Genomic DNA, 23,447 nt, shown 5'->3' with positions numbered 1-23,447 from the left:
GACTCAACTCATAATAACACGCTTTAGTTTTGTCGACATGGGAAAAGGATGAATTATTTAGCACTTCACTGTTTGATCAGTCTCTTGGTCGTTGTAGAGGAAGTTTACTAATTGAATCTCCACCGTCAAAAGTCAACGATCATATCTTCATAAGTGTTTTGTTTTTGTTTTCTTTAGGGTAATTGAGTTAGAGAACTGAGTTTATTATCATATATTAATGTGCATGCCAAAGCAACCTAAAATTATTTACGTCCGCTGTTTTACTTCTGCTTTTTATTTTTGCTGGAAGGGTAGAAACTTCCGTGAGATACTCTCCATTTTTAAGACCTTTAAAAAAATATTTATTATTTATGTTTTCGATATAAATCTAAAAAATAAATTAAAAAAAAATAAACTCTATAAATTAATAAAATAGTTGGTATAGTTCCAACGTAGCTTATTAGAGTTTTTACATATAAATTCGTCACCTCCTGACCTTCCTTTGAAAACTGGTTTCCCAAAATTAATCAAGAACAAGAGTAGATGGGTACTTCTGTTTGATTGATTAGAAAAGCGGTAAATGGGTAGAAAAAAATGTTAACAAATAATGATACGTTGGCAGGGGCGAATTCAGAAGATTGGGTGCATTATTGATCATAAACATAAATCTGCATGTATGGTTAACTTGAACTCAGGATTTTATGGGTGCATATATAGACTGGTTTTTACCATTTAATCCAGTGAAACTTTAGTACTTTCAGCTGTAATTTTTTTAATATCAATAAATTTGTAGGTGCACATGCCACCAGAACCTCTTAACATGGTTTCGCCCCTGGTTGACGGTATAAAAAGACACACACAGAAAATTGTATATGTTATGTTATATGTATAATATTTTTTGGTCGAAGGTTCTATGTATAAAAATATAGTTTATCACAAGGGACATCCATCCGAGTCTTATTAATTCAACACAAATAACAAAAGAAAATAACAAATGGATTTCTTCAAATATATTGAACGTACATTGCTTCTGCCAAAACAGAAACTGTAGAGTTTCACAACGGAAAGCAAAACAAACAACAACAAACCGAATAGTTCTCCATAAAATCACATCAAACACATTTTCAAGTTATCTAGCTCCAGGGGCAAACTCAGAGAGACTATAGTCAACCGAATTATTTGAGTACATCTCTTGACTACCCTGTCTCCTCGCAATTTCCAAGGCCACACACTCGTTTAGCTCCATCACAACGTGTGCCATTTTTGGTCTCTGGTTCGAAGAGGGGTTCACACAAGCCATAGCCAGCTCTACGATCTTCCAAGCACCGTTTGTGTCATAGTCCCCCATCAATTTCGGGTCAATGATGCTCCTGATGTCTCCTTTGGTGAGCATGAACCCAACCCATTCATTGATATGAGGTCTCTCTCGAGTTTTATCTATTACAGGCTGGTTTGTGACTATCTCTAGTAGCACTACCCCAAAGCTGTACACGTCACTCTTCTCGCTTAGCCAATTTGTTCTGTAGTACCTGAAAACAGTATCAGAGTTATATTTTACATTCAGTCCACAACAAGAAAATTCGGAAGATGGATCGATCAACTCACTCAGGGTCTAGATAGCCTGGTGTGCCTGCAACCACTGTGGAGACATGACATTCACCATCGATAGGGAAGGATCTCGAGAGACCAAAGTCGGCTAGTTTTGCTCCGTACCGCTCAGTCAACAAGATGTTGGTAGTTTTCACATCTCGATGGACCATAGGAGGCCTACATCCATTGTGCAGATACTCCAATCCTATTAAAAAATGGTTATTCTCCAGTCTTTTTCAGACACATAATCAGAACATGAACATAAAGGTACAGAGAATAAGTCAAGTTGTGTCCACCTTGAGCTGACTCTACAGCTATTTGCATCCTGTTCTCCCAGGTTAGGACATTGCCTCCTCGTTTTCCTGTACCAAGTTTTGAATGTCTTAAATTGTGGAAGGAGATAGTTTTTTTTTTTTAATGAATGTAAAATTATATTCAAGCAAAAAAACTTATTTACATCAAGTGTAACTGTTTTGATTATAAACTTCTCTTTTATGTAGATAGTTTCAGCTAAAATCAAATTAAAATCATGTAGTGGAAGTGTTTACCAGACATGTTTTCCCTCAGGTCTCCATTTGCCATGTATTCATAGATGAGAGCCAAGTTATCTCCGTCATCACAGTACCCAACAAGTCCCACCAAATGTCTGTGGTGAACTCTTAAAAGAAGCTCCACCTAAGAAAGATAACAAAATTGTGGATAATTTTCATGATTGATAAACTTAACACTATTTAAAAACCAATAAACACATTGTCAAACATACCTCTGCTTTGAATTCTTTGTAACCTTGTGCTGATGAATGAGAGAGCATTTTCACAGCAACTTCAGCATCATCCAAGTTTCCATGATACACTGTTCCAAACCCTCCTTTGCCAAGAACCCTCTGGAAGTTATTAGTCATCCTCAGTACCTCGGAGTAGGTGATCCTACGGTCCTTTGATATGATTGATGGATTGGATGATCTTGTCTCACTCTTAGCTATACCGGGACTGGCTGATGGGGGTCCTGGAGCTGTTAAATCATGCAATAGTAAGTGAAATGAATAGAATAGGTTTTCATTTTTTTCATTAATAACAAGAACGTACCAGCGTTGGTTTTTGTTTTTTTCTTTCTAACAACGAAGAAAATGGCCAAGATAACTACCAGAACGAACACTCCAGCCACTGACGCTGCGATAGCAGCCACTGGAGTCTTACTACTCTTGCCTTTCACAGTCGGATTCAGGGTATCACCCAAACTGTAACCATTGAAAGTAACGAAGGGTGGTGTCTGATATACTTTTAAATCAGGTAAGTATATAATCATCTTACATAAGTGTTAAAGATTTGCTGTTTAGCCGTTCCTGAAGAGAGGCTGGAACTGTGAGATTAAGCTTCGGGTTTCCACTCAAGTTTCTATGAAAAAAAAAAAAATTTACTAAATCTCTTATAGCAGAACACGAATAACAGCGAGGGGGGAGAGAGGCTCACATGAGTTTCAACAACTTCATATCAGCAAAAAATGCTGGAATCTCTCCTGATAAATCATTATTTGACAAATCTCTGTCCATTAAAATAAAGAAAGAAACAAGTTTTAGCAGAGTTAGTCCTTTCTCCCAACAACAACAAAGCTTTTGGTGTTACAGTTCAGATACTTACAGCTCTATTAGCTGTGTTAGCTTGGATATGTCAGATGTTATGGTACCGATCAACTCGCTCCCATTCAATTTCCTATTATTTGTGAAACATAACCAATAAAATAGTCTTGTATTATTTACATAACATAATAATTTAGAACCTTTGTGAAGAAGAATAGAGAACATACAAGGATATGATCCGTGATGGCTCAGAATCAGGATAACTACAGTTCAAACCTTCCCACAGGTAAAGCTGAGGAACACACGGATCTCCTTGCCAGCTTATCTTTTTGCTTAAACCATATGTCTTCTTGATGTTTATCATAGCAGAAACTAATCATCACATTCAAACTCATGTCAGAAACCAAGAAAATCAAGGTTAATTAAGAGAATGAGATAGGAACATGCTTTTACCTTCATCCTTATCTGTCTCAAGCTGTAGAATGTCTACAACTGTATAAATCTCGAGTGCGTTGAGAAGTGGAGGAAGAGTTGAGTTACCAGTCATTGTAAAAGTGAAATTAAATTTCCCATCAGGAGAACTTATGGCCCTTGGATTGGCGAACGATGAAATTTTTAGACTTTTAGGCCTTAAAAAGGGGTACCAAATAATACCATTGTTGTAAGTAATGTTAAACTCTCTAATGTCATTGGCTTTTAGAGTTTGGACTTCGGCGAAATGCATGTATACATATGAGAGGTCAGTGGGTTCATCAAGAGTCCACCATATGCTCCATGGCTCACTAGCATTTGCTGGGACACCAGCAGTCTTTATCACGGCTTGAGGAACCTCGTAGAAGCTTAGACTTGTATCAACTTTGAGATCAGTGCTTATCGTTGAGGTAACAGAATTCAAGAATGGACTCCATGCTTGGTCGTTTTGGTCCTCATCATACCTGGAAAAACATGCTTTTTATTTGTTACTTCGAGAACACGCAAAGATCAAACAAGTACAAAAATTTTATAACCTACAACCATAGTTTCTTATTAAATAAAATAATTCAACATTTAAGTCAGCAGAATGGACATGTTGGTGGGATTAATTATGTTGAATACTTTCAAAGAGTTGAATCAGTAAAACGTGAGGCAATGAATAATTGAATACAAACGTGAGGGCAATGAATTGTTGAATACTGTAGCAGTTCCTAATCGAAGGTAAAAATTAATTTTAAATTAAACATTGAATAATGTGTTGTCTTTTTTTTTATTGGTTGTTGAGATATGTAGAATTTTTTCATCCAATTATTTGACGTTAATTATTTTATAGTAGATTAATTTATATGTATATATATATATATATATATATATTTATACCAAAAATTTTCATTTTATATTATATAAATAAAGACTTATTTTATTTGATTTGAACATATTAAAAAATAAGAAAATTTTTCTATAGGATATAAATTTTTAGTTTATTTTCACAAAATAGCCATGAATAACGAAAATGACCAAAAATTTTTTATTAAAAGGTAAATACACACTTATATCATAGGGTTAACTAATTTATACTTAGGATTTGTCAAGGAATGAGGTTTGAGAGGGAAGTTTCAAATTTTAAAAAAATAAATAAATATTAAAAAAATTAAAATAAAAATAGGCTATTTTGGTATTTTTATTTTTTGAGAGCTATTGTGGTAACAAAAATTTAAAATCTATTTGAGAGAATTGTCTAAAAATAATCTTTCGTTAAATGGTTTCCAACAATATTTTTTTTATTTTTCCTATTTGAAAAATGATTTAAGAATATAAAAAGAAAATAATAATTACAATTATGTAATTGTTATTTATTTTAATTTAATTTCAATCAAAAGTTGTCTTTAATATGTAGTTACAAAATTATAAGAAATAAGAATAAGAAAAATGATGGGGTAAAGTGTTGAATTCTATTAAAAAAAAATTTTGTACATGTTAAAATTAAAAAGAATGTTGGATAATTAGGTGTAAGAGAAACAATGTGATATGGAATTTAAAAAAGAAAGTGCTGAAAAACTTGAGCAGTGTAGATAGTCTAACCTTATGACCCTTGAACTGCTTGAAAAGTATATTCTGGCGAAGCGCTGCAATGACCCGGTTTGTGTGACGTAACTTTTATTATTCAATGGACGAAGCTCAAGCGATGAGATGAACGGTGTTGTTGGTCCTGTCTTAACAAGACAAACTTGAAGACGTTCTTGTGTTACGACATGGATGATCTCGGTCATTGAAAAATTTGCTACTCCTTCTATTGTAACAGAAGACCATTTGTTAGGACCAATATGAAGATCAAAGCTAGGGAGTTCATTAAGGCCGTCATAGTTCCCATACACAAAGCTTCCTCTGATCAGATATTTGCTATTCGCTGTGACGTTGACGTTGTAGCAGTTTCTTTGACCCTCAGGGAAGCTTCTCAACGACCAAAGTTGTTGCTGAAACTGAGTCTTGTATGCATCATTAATCTTCCCGACCGATCCACTATCAATGTAATCCGCATCTGATTTGTATGTTATATTAGTCGTCTTCTCTACATAATTGGTGTTCTTTGGAACCAATCCACAATCCAAGCTGATGAATCCTATTCATGACAACACCATAAAGATAAACAAACAAAACACTTCCAAAAGAGTAATAATAAAAACATTATCATGTTATCAAGAACCTGCTTGGTTTTGAGCTTGGACTGATCTCAGAATGGTAAGAGCGATGATCAAGAGAAGAAGAAACCAATCAAGAAACTTCATTTCTTCTTGAATAGCTGAATCAGATTTAGAGGAGACTATTATTCTTAGTTCATTGCTTTTGATAAGCAAGAAATTGAGGTAACATATGTATTGGTCAACTTTGTGCAAAGTCTTCATTCAACATTAGATTATCAGGTGATTGTAACAGTAGCCTTACTTGCCTACGACATTGTTTATGGCATCACGCCACTAGGTTTCAAATTATATAAGTAGAATGATTTCAAACGAACTAGTCAGTTTTGGCAATTGTAATATGTGACCTCGTCGTTAGCTACATTGCCTGTAATAACAAAGAGCTGACTTCAATTATATAATTGTTGGCGTCTAATTTCGCCCCAATATATATATAACTTCCACCATTGAGATTGGACTTTAGTGTATGTGTTCGTTACCTTTCGTTTACAGTAAAATGGTAGATCCTAGTTTTACACAAACAACACCAGAATTCAAAATAATAGATCCTAGATTCAAGACGTGTAATTCTCCGAAGATTGGTAAATTTATGGAATGGTGGAATGGGACGATTATGTAAGTATTTTGTCAATAAAAAAAAGTTGTGAAATAAAAAAGAACTTAAATACGTAAATTTGTATTTTCGCTGACAAAAATACAAAAAAAAATTTGTGAAGTGGAAAAGTGAATTTTAATAGATTATTTATAAAATTAACATTTTCGTACTATTAAATTATATGATAATAAGCCATTTTAAAATTTTAAATAAATAACAATAATTTTTTTATGATAAATAGTTATGTTGTAAATAAAACTATACTATTATTTACTTATAATATTATAAGATGTCAATCTATTATTAAAAACATATTATAATAAGCTAAATATTTATAATAAGAAGTAAATTATTTTTTAATTAATTATAGTTATTTTCATATTTTGTAATAACTAGTTTAATTATTGGTATTTGATTTTTTTTATAATAAAGTAAATACCATCTAAAATATTTTAATTAATCTATTATATATTCTATCATTCCGAAAAATTTAAATAAATTGCAACTTAATTATTTTTTCTACAGTTTAACTATTTATCTATGATTCTGAGATTAGACGATGTTTAAGTATAAATTACTTTGGTCCAAGTCCGTGTCCCGCAAACGGACCGCTTTCACGTAAACCGTTAAGAAGAGATAGAGCAAGGGCATTCTCAGAATTAACTTAGTATCCATATCTTCTTCTCATGTGGTATAAGCCTATAAGGGGGAGCACAAACAAATATTTGATAAAAGAGCATTTAAATATATTTTACAATAAGTTAGGATTAAAGAGCGTTTAGTCATCCAATTTTCTCTCTTAAATATACAATTTTAAATCATATTTAAATATATTAATATAATTAAATTTATAATATTACCTGATTTTTTGGTTTAAGATAGAGATAACAAATGACCTTTCATATTCTTTTCATGTCTTCATATAGATAGAAATAAAATTTATTATTTACATAATTTATAAATAAATAAATATATAAATATATATATAAATATATATATATAAATATATATATATATTTATATATATATATTTATATATTTATTTATTTTATGTAAATAATAAATTTTATTTTACATTTATTTACTGCCAATGTGTATATATATATTTTAATATTTTGAGGGAAACCATCTGCTCCTAAGTCAAGTACATTACTATCTTAAACACTTCAATATGAACAGTCGATTATTACAAACAAGATAGCTCCACAATCACACACATCAAACACTTTCAATTCATCTCGCTATAGGGGAGAAATCTGAAAAAGAGGATGGGCTAAACTCAGTAGAATTCTTTGTGTACATCTCTTGGCTACCATTTTTCCTTTCAACTTCAAAAGCCAGACACTCGTTTAGCTCCATCACCACGTGTGGCATCGTTGGTCTACGGTTCGAAGACGGGTTTACGCAGGCTAGAGCCAACTCTATAACCTTCCAAACACCATTTGCGTCATAGTCATCCATAAGTTTGGGGTCAATAATACTCCTGATGTCCCCATTTGTAAGTTTGAAGCCAACCCAATCTGAAAGGTGAGGCTTCACTCGGGTTTTATCTATCACAGGCTGGTTTGTAACCATCTCTAACAGGACTACACCGAAGCTGTAAACATCACTCTTCTCACTTAGCCAGTTTGTTCTGTAGTACCTGACATTGTATAAAAGAGAGAGGGAATGATTAAAAATTCACAATGATTCCTTAACAAAACTGACTCATTCACTCACTCAGGGTCTAGGTAACCAGGTGTTCCTGCAACGACCGTCATGACATGAGATTCACCATCTATTGGGAAAGATCTAGACAGCCCAAAGTCTGCTAGTTTTGCTTGAAACCGCTCATTCAACAAGATATTAGTCGTTTTCACATCTCTATGAACCATAGGAGGTCTACATCCATTGTGCAGATACTCCAGTCCTGTTACAAAATGTTATTGTTCATGTCAGTCTTGCTTTCAGACAACAAAACATAAATTGTCTTGTAGTAATGAAAGAAAAAAATAATCAAGAGTTTTCTTCACCTTGTGCTGCCTCTACAGCTATTTGCATTCTGGTTTCCCAGCTTAAGACATTGCCATTGCGTTTTCCTGTATTGGGGTTTAAATGTTTCAAGTATTTTAATCGAGGGATTAAAATGGAATGCACCCAAATTAAAGTCATGTAGTGAAAGTGTTACCTAACATATTCTCCCTTAGGTCTCCATTTGCCATATATTCATAGATTAAAGCTAATTTATCTCCATCGTCACAGTATCCAACAAGTCCAACCAAATGTCTATGGTGAACTCTTAAAAGAAGCTCCACCTTGTGAAAATAAAAAAAATGATTAGAGAAACTTAATGCCTTTTAAAAGAATAATAATATACCTATTTATTGTTAAAGTACCTCTGCTTTGAATTCTTTGTAACCTTGAGCTGATGAATGAGAGAGCATTTTCACAGCAACTTCAGCATCATCCAAGTTCCCGTGATACACTGTTCCAAACCCTCCTTTACCAAGAACTCTTGCAAAGTTATTAGTCATCTTCAGTACCTCGGAATACGTGAACTTGCGTTCCTTTGTTATGATGGATGGGTTGGAGGATCTTGTCTCAGTATTAGTAGTACCAGTAGTGACTGATACTGGTCCTGAAGCTAATGAACCACAAAAGAACTGAGTAAATTCTTACCAGTTTTAGTGAAATTATGTCTCAATCTGGTGATCATACATACCTTCAGGAGGTTTCTGTTTTCTTCTTGTGAGCACAAAGATGATAGCCACTATAACTATCAGAGAAAACCCGCCAGCCACTGACGCAACAATAGCAACAACTGGAACATCTTTACTCTTGCTTTTTGTGGTCGGATTCTGGTTTCCATCCAAACTGTTTTCATTAAAAAGGTGATGAGAAACCAATACAAAAGGGATCATAAGCTATGAAAGACTAAGACAACAATATTAGAAACTGTTGCAGAAGAGAATTAATCTTACATTAATTTTAGAGAATTTCTATCTATCTTTTTCTGAAGAGAGTCTGGAATCACTGAGCCATTAATCTCAGGGTTTCCGCTTAAGTTTCTGAAAATGACAAGACAGAATCTATCAGAATAGCACACAAAGAGAAGAGCTAGCAAGAACCAAGATAAGCATAGTCATTTTTAGAAACTTACATGAGTGTCAACAAATTCATATCGGCGAAAAACGCTGGAATCTCTCCTGATAAACCATTGTTTGATAAATCTCTGCATGGTGAAGAGAACAAGAAAAGTTCTTAGCAGAGTTATAGTCTTTTTCTTCAACCTTAACAAACCATATTGAATACTTTAAGTTTTACTGTGTGTGACAAGCTAAGATGCTTACAGTTCTCTCAACTGTGTTAGCTTTGATATATCAGATGTTATGGTACCAGTCAAATTGCTCCCAGTCAAGTTCCTAATCAAGATTCCAAAAGTTAGAACCGCGAAAACTGAAAGAACCTTGAGGTGAACAAGAAACATCATACAAGGATATGATCCGCGGTGACTCGGAGTCTGGATAGCTGCAGTCTAAACCTTCCCACCTATATAACTTAGGAACACAAGGATCTCCTTGCCAGCTAGGTCTTTTTCTCAGGTCATAAGTTACTTTGATGTTCATCATAGCAAGAACTTAAATCCACATCACATTTCAAAAACTCATCTCAGAAACAAGACAAATTTTCAAAAATATATAAAGAAATGGGTTTAGAAAACATGATTAACTTACCTTCATCTTGGTTTGTCTCAAGCAGTGAAAGGTCCAAGACTTTATAAATCTCAAGGGCGTTGATAAGAGGAGGAAGAGTTGAGTTACTGGTCATGGCAAAAGTGAAATTGAATTTCCCATCAGGAGAACTCACAGCTCTTGGATTGAATATAGTTGTTATGCTGAAATTTGGAGGCCTAAAATAGTCAAACCATCTTTTGCCACCATTATAAGTAATGTTGAACTCTCTTGTCTCGTTAGCTTTAAGATTCTGGATCTCAGCGAAATGCATGTAAATATATGACTGTGCAGTGACCTCGTCCAGGGTCCAATCTATAGTCAGAGGCTGACTCTCATCTACAGGTATAGCAGCAGTTCTCGCCACAACTTGTGGCACATTGTAGAAGTTACTTGTATCAACCGCAACATCAGTTGTTATTACAGAATTGTTTTTATCTATGTATGGAACCCATGTTCGGTCGTTGATGTCCTCATCATACCTAGAGCCAAAGAGTCTCCATGTTTGTTACTTCAACAAAAAGAACAAAATGACCAATACAAAGACAATACAATTTAAAAAGAAAAAAAAGGAAAAACAAGTAAAAAGACAAATGTCAAACCCTTTTCAGTACCTAACGAACGTTGGCGTGGGTGAAAAGAAAACTCTTGAGACAGCGACCAACGATCCACTTTGCGTGACGTAAGTTTCATTGTTCAATGGACGAAGTTCCAGTGATGAAATAAACGGTGTTGTGTCTCCTGTCTTGACAAGACAAACTTGAAGACGGTCTTGTGTTAAGACATGGATCATCTCGTGGATTGAACCATTTGTAACCCCTAGGGTCGTAACAGTAGTCCATCTGTTAGGACCGATGTGAAGATCGAAGATTGGAAGTTGATTTTGATTATCATAGTTCCCATAGATAAATGTTCCTCTGATCAGGTACTTGCGGTTGGCTGTGAGGTTGAAGTTGTAGCAGTTTCTTTTACCATCAGGGAAGCTTCTCAAGGACCAAGTCTGTTGCTGAAACAGGGTCTTGTACGCCTCATTGATCTTCCCGGCCTTTCCAGTTTCGATGTAATTAAAATCTGATTTGTATGATATATTCGTTGACTTCTCCACATAGTTCGTCTCCGTAGGTACCAAACCACAATCTAAGCTGATGAATCCTGTTAATGATCAAAAAGAAACAAATGGTTTCTCAATCTGCATAGGAAATAAAAACATCAAGATTCAATGAAAAAAAACTTAAAAAACAAAAAGAAGAGTGAAGAACCTGTTTGATCTTGAGCTTGAACCAATTCAAGAATGTCAAAAGCGATGATCAAGAAAGGTAAAAACCAAAAAAGAAACTTCATTCTTGTTCTGGGGTTGTGTGTTTTGTTTCAAATGAGGTTGTTCATTGTTCTTGGTGGGCAAAAGATTGTGATAACAAGAGTGTTGGTCAATTAAGATGGCTAAGTCTTCAAAATTAGATTATTCAGGTGATTGTAACATTACCCTTGCTTGTCTAGATATTCTCTCTGTCTTGTGGAAACATTCAACATTATTGGTAATGGTGGCAGAAATATATATAAAGAAAAATATTTGAGAAATTCAAACGAAAGTAAATAAAGAAAAGAAACAAGTGAGAGAGAGTTTCAAGTTGAAAAAATAACTATATAAAGGTGGTGGATATTAAAAAAAATGAACCAGTCAACTTGGGTATTTCTGTCTTGTGACCTCACCGCTGCGTATATTCCCTGAAAATTACAACGCGTTGACTTTAAGTATATATCTAGTTTAGGTGTATGTAATCTCCGCGTTGATTTTGAGTTTCAGGTTTTGGTGAGCAATTTTATGATGATCTCTTGAACAAATCAATGAAAAGACTGATAAAACTTTTTTAACCTTAATTCATTTTTAGATGTTCGTCTGAGAATTTATTTTTGCTATTATTAAGAAGGAACCAAAATTAAGTAGTTTAGTGGTCAATTCATATTTTGATCCGGCTTTCCATCCAGTTTTCTTGGTTTTTTGCTATTACGGTGTATAAAAAATTAACTACAATGTTAATATAAAGATGGTTTGACCTTAATTCATTTTCAGATGTTTGTCTCAGAATCTATGTGTTTACTCCTACGAAAATATTGAATTTTTCAGTAAACGCTCTATATACTGAAGCCTATGATTTTTAGTATTGTTTTAAAATTTTTAAACACATTCTACATTTGTATTAATATATATTAAACTCTATTTCATGGTACATGGGCATAGTTTTAATTTTTTGGCAATTAATTTAGTAAAACTTCATAATATTCCCTAAATTGGTGGACTAACCACTGTAAAATCGCTATTTTTTAGAGAAACGGAGACAACAAAAGTTCCAAACCTCTTTGAACTTCATCATATGTTAGTGAAGGATGCAACCAACCATTAAAACTGAATTTTCATTTTTTTGATTTTTTCTCAAAATCTATGTGTTTATCCCTACGAAAATATTGAATTTTTTGCTAAACGCTCTATATACTGAAGCCTGTGATCTTTAGTGTTGTTTTAAAATTTTTTAACACATTCTACATTTGTATTAATGTATATTAAACTCTCTTTCAAGGTACAGAGAATCGTTTTTAACTTTTTGGCAATTAATTTGGTAAAACTTCATAATACTCCCTAAATTAGTGGACTAACCACTGTAAAATCGATGTTTTCTAGAAAAACGTAGACAACAAAAGTTTCAAACCTCTTTGAACTTCATCATAGGTTAGTGAAGGATGCAACTAAGCATTAAAACATAATTTTTGAATTTTTGAATTTTTGAATTTTTCTCAAAATATACCCCTACGAAAATATAGAATTTTTCATTAAACGCTTTATATACTGAAGTCTATGATCTTTAGTGTTGTTTTAAAATTTTTAAAAACATTCTACATTTGTATTAATGTATAGCAAACTCTATTTCATGGTACATGGCATAGTTTTAAATTTTTTTGGCAATTAATTTAGTAAAACTTCATAATACTCCCTTAATTGGTGGACTAACCACTATAAAATCGTTATTTTCTAGAGAAACGTAGACAACAAAAGTTTCAAACATCTTTGAACTTCATCATATATTAGTGAAGGATGCAACTAAGCATTAAAAAGGAATTTTCATATTTTTTAATTTTTCTCAAAATCTATGTGTTTACCTCTACGAAAATATTGAATTTTTCAGCAAACACTCTATATACTGAAGCATGTGATCTTTAGTGTTGTTTTAAAATTTTTAAACACATTCTACATTTTTATTAATGTATATTAAACACTCTTTCATGGTACATGAGCATCGTTTTAATTTTTTGTCAATTAATTTAGTAAAACTTCATAATACTCCCTAAATTGGTGGAGTAACCACTATAAAATCGGTATTTTCTAGAGAAACAGAGACAACAAAAGTTTTAAACCGCTTTGAACTTCATCATATTTTAGTGAAGGATGCAACTAAGCATTAAAACAGAATTTTCATAGTTTTGAATTTTTTTCAAAATCTATGTGCTTACCCCTATGAAAATAATTAATTTTTCGGTAAACGTTCTATATACTGAAGCCTATGATCTTTAGTGTTGTTTCAAATTTTCTAAACACATTCTACATTTGTATTAATGTATATTAAATTCTATTTCATGGTACATGGGCATAGTTTTAATTTTTTGGCAATTAATTTAGGAAAACTTCATAATACTCTCTAAATTGGTGGACTAACCACTATAAAATCGATATTTTCTAGAAACGGAGACAACAGAAGTTCCAAACCTCTTTGAACTTCATCATATGTTAGTGAATGATGCAATTAAGTATTAAAACAGAATTTTCATATTTTTGAATTTTTCTCAAAATCTATGTGTTTACCCTTACGAAAATATTGATCCTTGTACGCTATATTTGTAGCAAAATATTTTGGAGGGCTATCTAAAAAAATTCTTTAAATTGTATCTCATTAATTTAATTTTGAGAAAAAGTGAAAATATTAATTTTATGCTCAAACCCGCCCGCCCATGATAACTTCAAAGGCAGGACATAAAGACTCTTTGCATACCTCACCGGCTTAAAGTATTTTAGGCAACAAGCTTCGAATTATTCAATCAAAATATCAGTAGAATGAGATAGAAGTATTCAGGACTTGCAATGACTAGGACACGCTTCATTGCCATCACAAGAGATAAAACAACTAAAACCAAGAGTATTTGAAGTTGAAAGAGTTGTCTTCATCTACTTTCTTTTAAAACACACAAGATTTGTTATGTTGCTTTTCTCTGTTTCTCCAAGCATAGGTTTGCCTCAATTATATAACAACTTTGTGTGCCATCTTACGATCTACTCTCTCAAAAGTGCAGCTGAATTGCATTGTGAAGGGACTCTCGGCTATATATCATATAGAAACCTTATGTAGACCACAAAAATTACGGTTTTGTTACGTTATAGGTATTCTTAAAATATCATAAGAGTGTGACATTGTTTGAATTTTAAAATCAATGTGAGGTGGATTATAAGTCACTATAGTAGCAGTAGGATCTGATACACAAACTTCCTGAAGATATGCATTAGTGGGGAAGAGTGAATTATGGGAAAGTGGTGCTCCTCTAGTTATGGGAAGTGTAAATAATGAAAAACGAACAAGTAAATGTTTAAATATGTGAAAATGAAAAGAAAAAAAAAAACAGATCAATTTTCAAAATAAAAGGAGTTATGAAGTAATGGTTAAGAATGCATACGTTGTTGTGTCCTAAGGGCTTTAAACTGAGCAGCAATTTGGTCGTAATCAGGAAGCTTAGGATGAACATGTTTGGGTAATAATCTTCTTCTTACTTCTTCTTCCTCCTCTTCATTCTTCACCCAAAACACATTGTATACTATATGATAACAAGTTGTTGGTGATGATGATGATCTTCTCCTTGTACGAATCTTTTCTCGCCTCTTATAGTACCTCAAACTTTCCATGTCCTTAAACCCTCCTGATGACAATGATGATGAGAGTGATGATCTCTCTTCTTCACTACTTTCTTTGAATCTGAATACTCTATGATCAACTTTTCCAACTTCAGTCTCCTCTATGTCATCATCCTCCATTGATCTCTCTTCCTTGCTCTTCTCTTCTTCCACATCCGTAAGACTGAATTTATACACTTCTGGTGATTGATCGTCTGAGAAACTATTAAAATCCGAATCCACTACTTTCTTCTCTTCCTCTTCATTTACCTATACACACAAGTCCATAAGAATTATGAATCCAAGAACACACAAGAACGTAAAAACAATCACCTGTTTTTCAACTTCTGGTGTATATTCCAGCATTAACATTTCTAAACGTAGACCATATTCTTTTGCTATTTCATCCAACAATGCAGACTTCAAATCCTCAGGCGCCGTAGTTGCCAACAGTTTCTCTTTGATCTGTGTATTCAGCATAAATTAAATTGCTGGAAATAAAATTTATAAAAATAATTAAAAACATATAAGAATGAAATCTTTAGAAAACCTGAATGTTAACAAGATGTCCAGGGAGAAGCTGAAGAGCCTTTGTTACATAGTTTTGACCGTAACGTTGAAGAAAAAGCTCTCTGATGCCAACTAGTTCAGGTAATTCACCACACCTCGCAGAGGCAAAGACAAGACTTGAAACCGCTTCGTTAAGGTCGTCATTAACCAACGCTCTGCATGTTATAATATATAGTCGATTTAGTGTTTGAATTATTGATATAAGATAATAAATATAGGATTAACAAGTAATAACCTATGTTTCCTAATGGAGGAGAAGTGGAGAAGGATAAAGTCAGAGAACTGAAGCAACAAATCGTATATTGAGATCGAGTTTTGGACAAGGAGTAGCTGTTTGGTCCGAAGGAGAGCTCGTGTGTGGTCATTGATGCGGATGAAGAGAGCAATGTCGTCACGTAAATGTCTTGAAATTGCGTAGTTCTTGTTCTTGAGTAGCTTAAGACGAGACTGAAGCTGCTGCAACAGTTTTTTACATTTGGAAGCTTTCCGCCATCGATGGAACAAGAAGCCAAACATGACTAAACTCAGTTCTTGATAGAGAGAGAGTGTGGGGTTTGTCAATTACTTATGGGCGAGTGGTCATTGACGGTTATTATTTTGCCTCCCTTTTTCAACTGCTTCATGTTTGGGTTTAGAACAGCTATTGGCCCGGGAAAGCATGGCCCATATGAGTTGAAACTGCATGTATTTTGAATTTTGATGTTGGGTTCTCTAAAATAAATATAAAATATAGAAGACCAATTTAGATTCAAAATAATATATAAAAACTAACTGTTGTTTCATATCTAAACTATTAAAATAGAAGTACATTTTGTATTTAGCCCTTAGTTTTCCTCAATAATTACAATGGCATGCCACTGGAATAAACTGTAATTAATACCATTACCAAAACCAGAATTCATTAAATAATTAACTGATAGGGTTTTGGGGACAGGATTTCAAATTTTAAAAAATAAAAAATAAATATTAAAATATTCAAAATAAAAAAAAAAGATTATTTTGATCATTTTCTTTCTTGAAGACTATTTTGTGACAAAAACTTAAAAAGAGCTATTCGAGAGAATTGCTCAATAATTTTTTTTTTGTTACTTACTCAGGATCTAAGTAACCAGGTGTTCCTGCAACTACTACTGTTGATTCAGAAGTTTCACCATCCACCGGGCAAGATCTAGAAAGCCCAAAATCAGCTAGCTTCGCTTCAAACAGCTCATTCAACAATATGTTAGTAGATTTCACATCTCTATGGACCATGGGAGGTACACTTCCATTGTGTAGATACTCCAATCCTGTTACAATTAATTGTTGCTATCTATGTCAGTTAATTATATTAGATTTTAAAAATCAGAATAGCAAAGACATTTTTGTTTCATCACCCTGTGCAGCTTCCATCGCTATTAGCAGTCTGTTCTCCCAAGTTAGAACATGTCCACCGCTTTTTCCTGTACCAAATTTCACTTGTTTTTACTATATGAACCCCACCAAATGGGAAACTCTTTAATAGAAAATGTTTACCTGACATATTCTCCTTTAAATTTCCATTGGCCATGTACTGATAAATCAAAGCCAAGTTGTCACCATCATCACAGTAACCCACAAGTCCCACCAAATTTCTATGGTGAACTCTTGAAAGAAATTCAACCTAAGAAAAATAAAAACGATTAGAATCTTAATAACAATAGACTGATTGCTCTATATATTTCTTATTTAAATTTACCTCTGCTTTGAAATGATTATAGTCGTGAGCAGCTGTTGTATGAAAGAGCATTTTCACGGCTACTTGAGTACCATTTAAGTTTCCATAATACACTCTTCCATAGCCTCCTTTACCAAGAACTCTCTCAAAGTTATTCGTCATCTTTAGTATCTCAGAATACGTGAATATTCGTTCCTTTGTTCTGATTGATTGATTGGTTGATCTCGTCTCACTATTAATATTACTAGGGACTGATATAATGGTAAAAACAAAATGAAATTATTTAACTATAAAAAAAATCATACTCTATTTTACTTGTGTTAAGACCTGATCCCATAAATATACCTTCACTACGTTTTTTCCTTGCGACAATGAAACATATGGTAAAGATAGCTAGTAAAGTGATCACACCAGCCACCACCGATACCGTCACAGCAACCAAAGGAAACTTTCTACCCAGTTTTTCATCTATACTACAATCATTAATGGGAAATGAACCCAAAAAGAAGGTTATAGTAGGGAAATTTAAAATACCTTTTAAACACGAAGAAAGAAGTTGTGAAAAAACATCTTACAGTAGTATTAAAACTTTGTCATCTATCTTTTGTTGAAGAGAATCTGGAATTGTGAGATTCAGCTTAGGGTTTCCCTTTATGTTTCTGCGAATGAGAAAAATAATAATAAATCTTTCAAAAATAAAAATAAACAAATCAAGCAAGAGTTCAATAACAGAAACTCACATGAACGTCAACAACTTCATATCAGCAAGAAAATCTGGAAGCTCTCCCGATAAATCATTCTTTGATAAATCTCTGTTCATTGTAGGGAAAAAGCTTTTGAAAAGTTAATATATATACAATGAAATTCAAAAAGAAAAAGAAAAAAGAGTTAATATATCAAATAAACAAGTTTATTTGTGTTTTAATAGTTTCAGATGCTCACAGTTCTCTCAGTTGTGTTAGGCCAGCTATGTCAGGTGTTATGGCACCGTTCAAATCACTCGCTGCCAACTTCCTAATGTTTAAAGAGTTAGAATCTGTGAGAAACTCCGAAACAAAAAAAAAGCTTATGAAATATAAACGAACGAAATAAAAGACATACAAGGATACGATGCGAGGTTGATCAGAGTTCAGATAAAGGCACTTCACGCCTTTCCATCGATAAATTTTAGGAGAACATGGATCCCCTTGCCAGCTTATATTTTTATTCATTAATCCATATGTTTTCTTGATGTTCATCATCGCAGAAACTGATACACAAAAGAACCAAACAAGTTAGGAGTTTGTTAATTCCATTTACTATTGCGAAATATGTTCTCTTGCGAAAATGATCTATAATATGTTGTCTCCGTTCATATTTAAAACAATTCAAATAGTGAATTTGAACTAGTACAATTACAGAAATCTTAGATGCATGATGGTTATTTGGAAACCTATATGAATTTTGAATGTGAACTCAAATAAATTCATGTCGAATACTTTGAAAGTACTTCAACAAATCAATAACCCTCCAAAAACTAGAAACAAAAAAACAGAATTGGTAAATCGAATGTATTTTTCTAAAATAAAACTTACCTTCATCTTGGTGTGTCTCGAGCAGCAAATTTTCCACATCTGTATAGACCTCAAGGGCATTGATAAGTGGAGGAAGAGTAGACCTTTCAGTCATTGTAAAAGTGAAATTGAATTTCCCATCTGGAGAACTCAAAGCTGTTGGACTAAAGATAGTTGTGATCTTGAGTTTGTGAGGTCTAAAGAAACTTTCCCAAACTTCACCACCGTTGTAACTAATGTTGAATTCTCTGATCTCATTAGAGCCAAGATTCTGAATTTCTGCGAAATGCATGTATATATATGAGTGTGCATTGGTGTCGCCAATATCCCACCATATGTTGAGAGGATGAGAAGCATTTGCAGGAAAAATTGCGGAGTTTGCCACATGTTGAGGCACATTGTAAGAACCAATACTTGTATCGATTGTAAGATTAGTAATTAACGACACGGTTTCGTTAGTTATATATGGAACCCAAACTCTGTCATGGACGTCTTCATAATACCTAGAGAGAGAGAGAGTGACAAAGATGCTTCATTTTGTTAAATCAAAGCAATATAAGCAAATAAAGTTTACAAGTTATTTTATACTCTTATAAATATGAAAAAAAATCCAGGTTTTATATTACCCGCAGGGACAGAACTTAGATTCACCCCATAAGGTGAACCTTTAAATTCACTTCACTCTTTAACACCAATCAAATTGACACATAGATTATTAATTAAAAATCATTAAATTAAATAAAAAATAGGTACAAAAAATAAAAACACTAATTTTAACGACGTTAACGATTTCAGCTAAACCCTAAATCTTAAATTCTAAACCATATACTCTAAATTCTAAACCCAAATCCGAACTTCTAAACCAAAACCCTAGACCCTAAACTCTAATCCTAGACCCTAAACCTAAATTATATACCCTAAACCCAAAAACTAGACTATAAACCTAAACTCTATACCCTAAACCCAAGTCCTAGACCCTAAACCCAAACCGTAAACCCAAACCATATACTCTAAGTTGTAAACCCAAACTCTAGACACTAAACCCAAATCCTATACCCTAAATCCAAATCTTAGACCCTAAACTCAAACCGTAAGCTAAACTCTAGACCCTAAATTTAATTGTAAATTTGGATTTAGAGTCTAGTTTGAATTCAGAATCTAAGGGTTTAGTTTAGGATTTATTTCATGATGATATATTGGGAATTGATGATGAGATATACCAATATGTCGTAGGATTAGTAATCAAAGATCAAGTTATCTTCTTCATATGTGAATTGGGAATTGATGTGAAGCTGAAAACCTAAAAGATGAGTCAAAGATCACGTTCTCTTCTTGTTAAAAGGCGACGTCTTTTTTTTTCTCATCTGTTTTCCTTTTTTTATAATTTTATTTACTTTTTTTATTAATCTTATGTGACATTTTAATTGGTATAGAAGAGTGAGGTGAATTAAAGAATTCATCACTGGGGGTGAACCCAAGTTTTTTTCTACCCGCAGCTCCTAACTTTAGTCCCAATGTCCCATAACTTTTAATAGACCCGAAGTCGGTCTTTGAAAATTTTGATTTAAAGAATAACACAATTTCCACATTTGTTTAAATAAGTTTATAATTTGCATATGAGTTTGAATGCTTGAACAGAAAAATAGAAAAAACGATGGAATAATGATAACTGCCCGAGTAGAATTTCTACAGAAACGTTAAGGATGGTTTTTTCGGTTAATACGTTTAATATATATAACATGTATATAACATTTCCTAAACATTGTTTATGAGGTGATTTTTGAAATTGTTTGTGTCACTACCACATTTATTCTTAACAAAAAGATAACATGGATTAATGAAAAGTATGACATATTTTACTTTTTATTATGACAAATCAAATTTCATTTATAAAATTCTCCAGTTTTGATAAAATTCTTAAAAAAATATTTAACGATAATTTCTATGTATCACCATTAATACAAAAATTAAACTAATAACATAATTATAATATATAAAATTTTCACATTAGCTTATAATTTCAAAATATAAAAAACTATGTAAATATTTATTTATTTTATAAAATTTATTGTAAACGTGTTTTTAACTAAATTGTTTGAATTATAATTTAATTCATTAATCTGTATGAAAGCAACTAATAAAATCAACAAATTATTAAATTTATTCATGTATAATGACCATAAAATATATTCGTTGAATGAATAGCAGCGACTTATAAAGTTAATAATAGATTACTTCATATCACTTAAATGTAAATATAATCCATACTTTATTAGTGTTACAAAAAAAAATCCATACTTTATTAAGTTAATTAATAAATCAGTTTATCATTTTGATTTGTATTAACTAAAATAAACAAAACCTAAAATATATACATTTAAATATATATATATATATATTAAAATAAAAATAATCATAAAAACAATACAAATTAAATTATATTTATTTTCTCTAATTTAAATTTTATAAAATTACAAAATAAAAATAAAATTGATAGACTAAACATAAATACAAATTAAAAATGTATATGTATATGTATTTTGTTCTTATACTGAGAAAAATAAGTTTTAAAAAATACTCAATACTTTAGAAAAAAGTATTTTTTTAATTAATTATTATTTTTAATATATATGAAATTACTTAGTAAAAATGATGTTTTCTATGTAACAAGATTATTTACCTGAGGAAAGATGGAGTCTGCGGAAAGTAAATTCTAGCGAACGACATCAGGGATCCACTTTGAGTTAGGTACGTATTGTTGTTCTTTTTTTCTTTTTTGAAACACTGGTAGGTATTGTTGCTCAACGGACGAAGTTCCAAGGACGATATAAACGGTGTCGTGTTTCCGGTTTTGATTAGACAAACTTGAAGCCGGTCATGTGCTACAACATGGATGATCTCGTAGATCGAAGCATTTGCTACTCCTTTAAGTGTAACAGAAGTCCATTTATTAGGACCAACGTGAAGATCAAACTCAGGAATCTGATTAAGACCGTCATAATTTCCGTACACAAAAGTTCCTCTGATCAGATATTTACTGTTCTCTTTAAGGTTGAAAGTGTAACAGTTTCTCTGACCTTCAGGGAAGCTTCTTAAGGTCCAAGTCTGTTGTTGAAACAGTGTCTTGTATGAATCATCGATCCTCCCGATGATTCCACTTTCAATAAAGTTCGCGTCTGATATGTATGATATATTCGTTGTCTTCTCCGTATAGGTTGCACTCTTAGGGATTAATCCACAAGCCAAGCTGATAAATCCTGTTTATGAAAATAATATAATCAAAGAGACGGATATTTAAAACAGTTATGTCAGAAGCATCATGATTTTTACAAACATAGAGTAAGAACCTGATTGATTTTGACCTTGGACTGATTGAAGAATGGCAAAAGCTATTATCAAGAAAAACAAAAACCCACTGAGAGATTTCATTTTGTCTTTTTCTATAATTGTTTGCAAATCTTTACATGTAGATTAAATTAATCCCAAGCTGTCTTTCACAAAGTCAGAAACTATTCAAACAAAAGGGGAGCCAATCCAAATTTTACATTATTTGGAAAATAATCAATAATTTAATATATTTTAAAAAGTCCACATTTCCATAATTTGATGGTCATACATATCTTGACTTGTTTTTACATATCATAATGTTGACTGTTGTTTTGAATAATTAAAGTCAATGAAACATTTAGAATGAATTGAGTCAATTTTGGAAGCTTGAGGCCCTGCATAGTTAGAAATCCCCTATTTATATTGATGTATAGTAATATACTTATATTGATATCTATAACATAAATTTTTGGTCTATTTTGGATTCTTTTTTCTTTCTTTTTCTTTCATTTTGACCCAACATAATAGACTCATCTTTTATTGAGCAATTGAAACTTCTGTTTCTCATAGGATTTTCTTCTTGGTCTAGAATCAAAAGACATGGGGTGGTGCATGTGATAATAGTTATTGATTTCATAGTCGTTCATATACTAACGAATTTTTATAAATTAGTATTATTTTACCATTAAAAAAACGTATTGAAATCACATATTTTTCATCTATCATATATTTTTACATTTAAAAGTTCTTAGAATTATACTTTTGTCAGTATTTCATGCGTCAACTATAAAAAAACAAGACAAAAGTTTACTCAAACTAAATAAACATATATAATCAAATAACTAATTCTTATGGTACATATGGTATAAGAGTTAGAGACTGTGTCACTATTTTTTAAACACTATCTCGCATATAGGAGTTATAAGACTACTAACAATGGGCTAATTATTCAACAACTTAAACTAATGTAAGATATGTGTTGAATTGAAAAAAATTATACGTGGATTCCATCTTTTCAACTAGTTAGAACAAGTAAATTGGGCTTCATTCTTACACACCTTCTATTATTATTGGTTATATAGTTTTTGTTCTTTATTATTTTCATCCAATAATTTAAACTTAATTAATTTAGAAACATTTTATAGTAAAACACTTTTAAAAATGTAAAAATTAAACTAAAATTTAACATTTTAATGATCTATATATAGAGATTAGTTTCATTTCATTTGGATATAGAATAAAATGTCAATTT

General features: G+C 32.2%; 3 protein-coding genes and 1 pseudogene across 4 annotated transcripts; all 4 read right to left on the bottom strand.

Annotated features, from left to right (window-relative positions):
* Positions 1-982: 982 nt before the first annotated feature.
* LOC106346030 (probable LRR receptor-like serine/threonine-protein kinase At1g51860) lies at positions 983-6,021 on the bottom strand. The gene is made up of 13 exons (XM_048781792.1): positions 5,823-6,021; positions 5,201-5,738; positions 3,599-4,080; positions 3,373-3,517; positions 3,207-3,278; positions 3,039-3,110; positions 2,880-2,963; positions 2,655-2,806; positions 2,333-2,580; positions 2,118-2,244; positions 1,866-1,931; positions 1,585-1,774; positions 983-1,508 (listed from the first exon to the last, which is right to left on the bottom strand). The coding sequence occupies exons 1-13, from the start codon at positions 6,019-6,021 to the stop codon at positions 1,109-1,111; spliced, it is 2,775 nt and encodes a 924-aa protein (XP_048637749.1). The 3' UTR covers positions 983-1,108.
* Positions 6,022-7,565: 1,544 nt separating this feature from the next.
* On the bottom strand, positions 7,566-11,857 carry LOC106346029 (probable LRR receptor-like protein kinase At1g51890). Of its 2 annotated transcripts, none has more exons than XM_048781791.1 (13): positions 11,382-11,857; positions 10,737-11,274; positions 10,126-10,604; positions 9,884-10,028; positions 9,742-9,813; positions 9,552-9,623; positions 9,373-9,459; positions 9,114-9,265; positions 8,788-9,029; positions 8,580-8,706; positions 8,425-8,490; positions 8,132-8,321; positions 7,566-8,054 (listed from the first exon to the last, which is right to left on the bottom strand). In XM_048781791.1, the coding sequence occupies exons 1-13, from the start codon at positions 11,461-11,463 to the stop codon at positions 7,646-7,648; spliced, it is 2,661 nt and encodes an 886-aa protein (XP_048637748.1). In that variant the 5' UTR covers positions 11,464-11,857; the 3' UTR covers positions 7,566-7,645. The 2 variants fall into 2 exon arrangements, with proteins under 2 accessions (XP_048637748.1, XP_013640724.2); XM_013785270.3 differs by having other exon boundaries at positions 8,788-9,035; positions 11,382-11,848.
* Positions 11,858-13,998: 2,141 nt separating this feature from the next.
* Positions 13,999-16,398, bottom strand: LOC106349657 (annotated as a pseudogene).
* A 223-nt stretch (positions 16,399-16,621) lies between these two features.
* Positions 16,622-22,737, bottom strand: LOC111198851 (probable LRR receptor-like serine/threonine-protein kinase At1g51860). The gene is made up of 11 exons (XM_048781790.1): positions 22,216-22,737; positions 21,549-22,125; positions 18,890-19,371; positions 18,258-18,564; positions 18,056-18,127; positions 17,891-17,974; positions 17,661-17,788; positions 17,337-17,566; positions 17,135-17,261; positions 16,996-17,061; positions 16,622-16,908 (listed from the first exon to the last, which is right to left on the bottom strand). Exons 1-11 carry the CDS (start codon positions 22,295-22,297, stop codon positions 16,712-16,714), a joined length of 2,352 nt encoding a protein of 783 aa, XP_048637747.1. The 5' UTR covers positions 22,298-22,737; the 3' UTR covers positions 16,622-16,711.
* Positions 22,738-23,447: the final 710 nt, after the last annotated feature.

The sequence above is a fragment of the Brassica napus genome, chromosome A6 (assembly GCF_020379485.1).
Source record: "Brassica napus cultivar Da-Ae chromosome A6, Da-Ae, whole genome shotgun sequence".
Taxonomy (NCBI): domain Eukaryota; kingdom Viridiplantae; phylum Streptophyta; class Magnoliopsida; order Brassicales; family Brassicaceae; genus Brassica; species Brassica napus.
The sequence above is the reverse complement of the archived record's forward strand: the minus strand, read 5'-3'. Positions and strand labels throughout refer to the sequence as shown.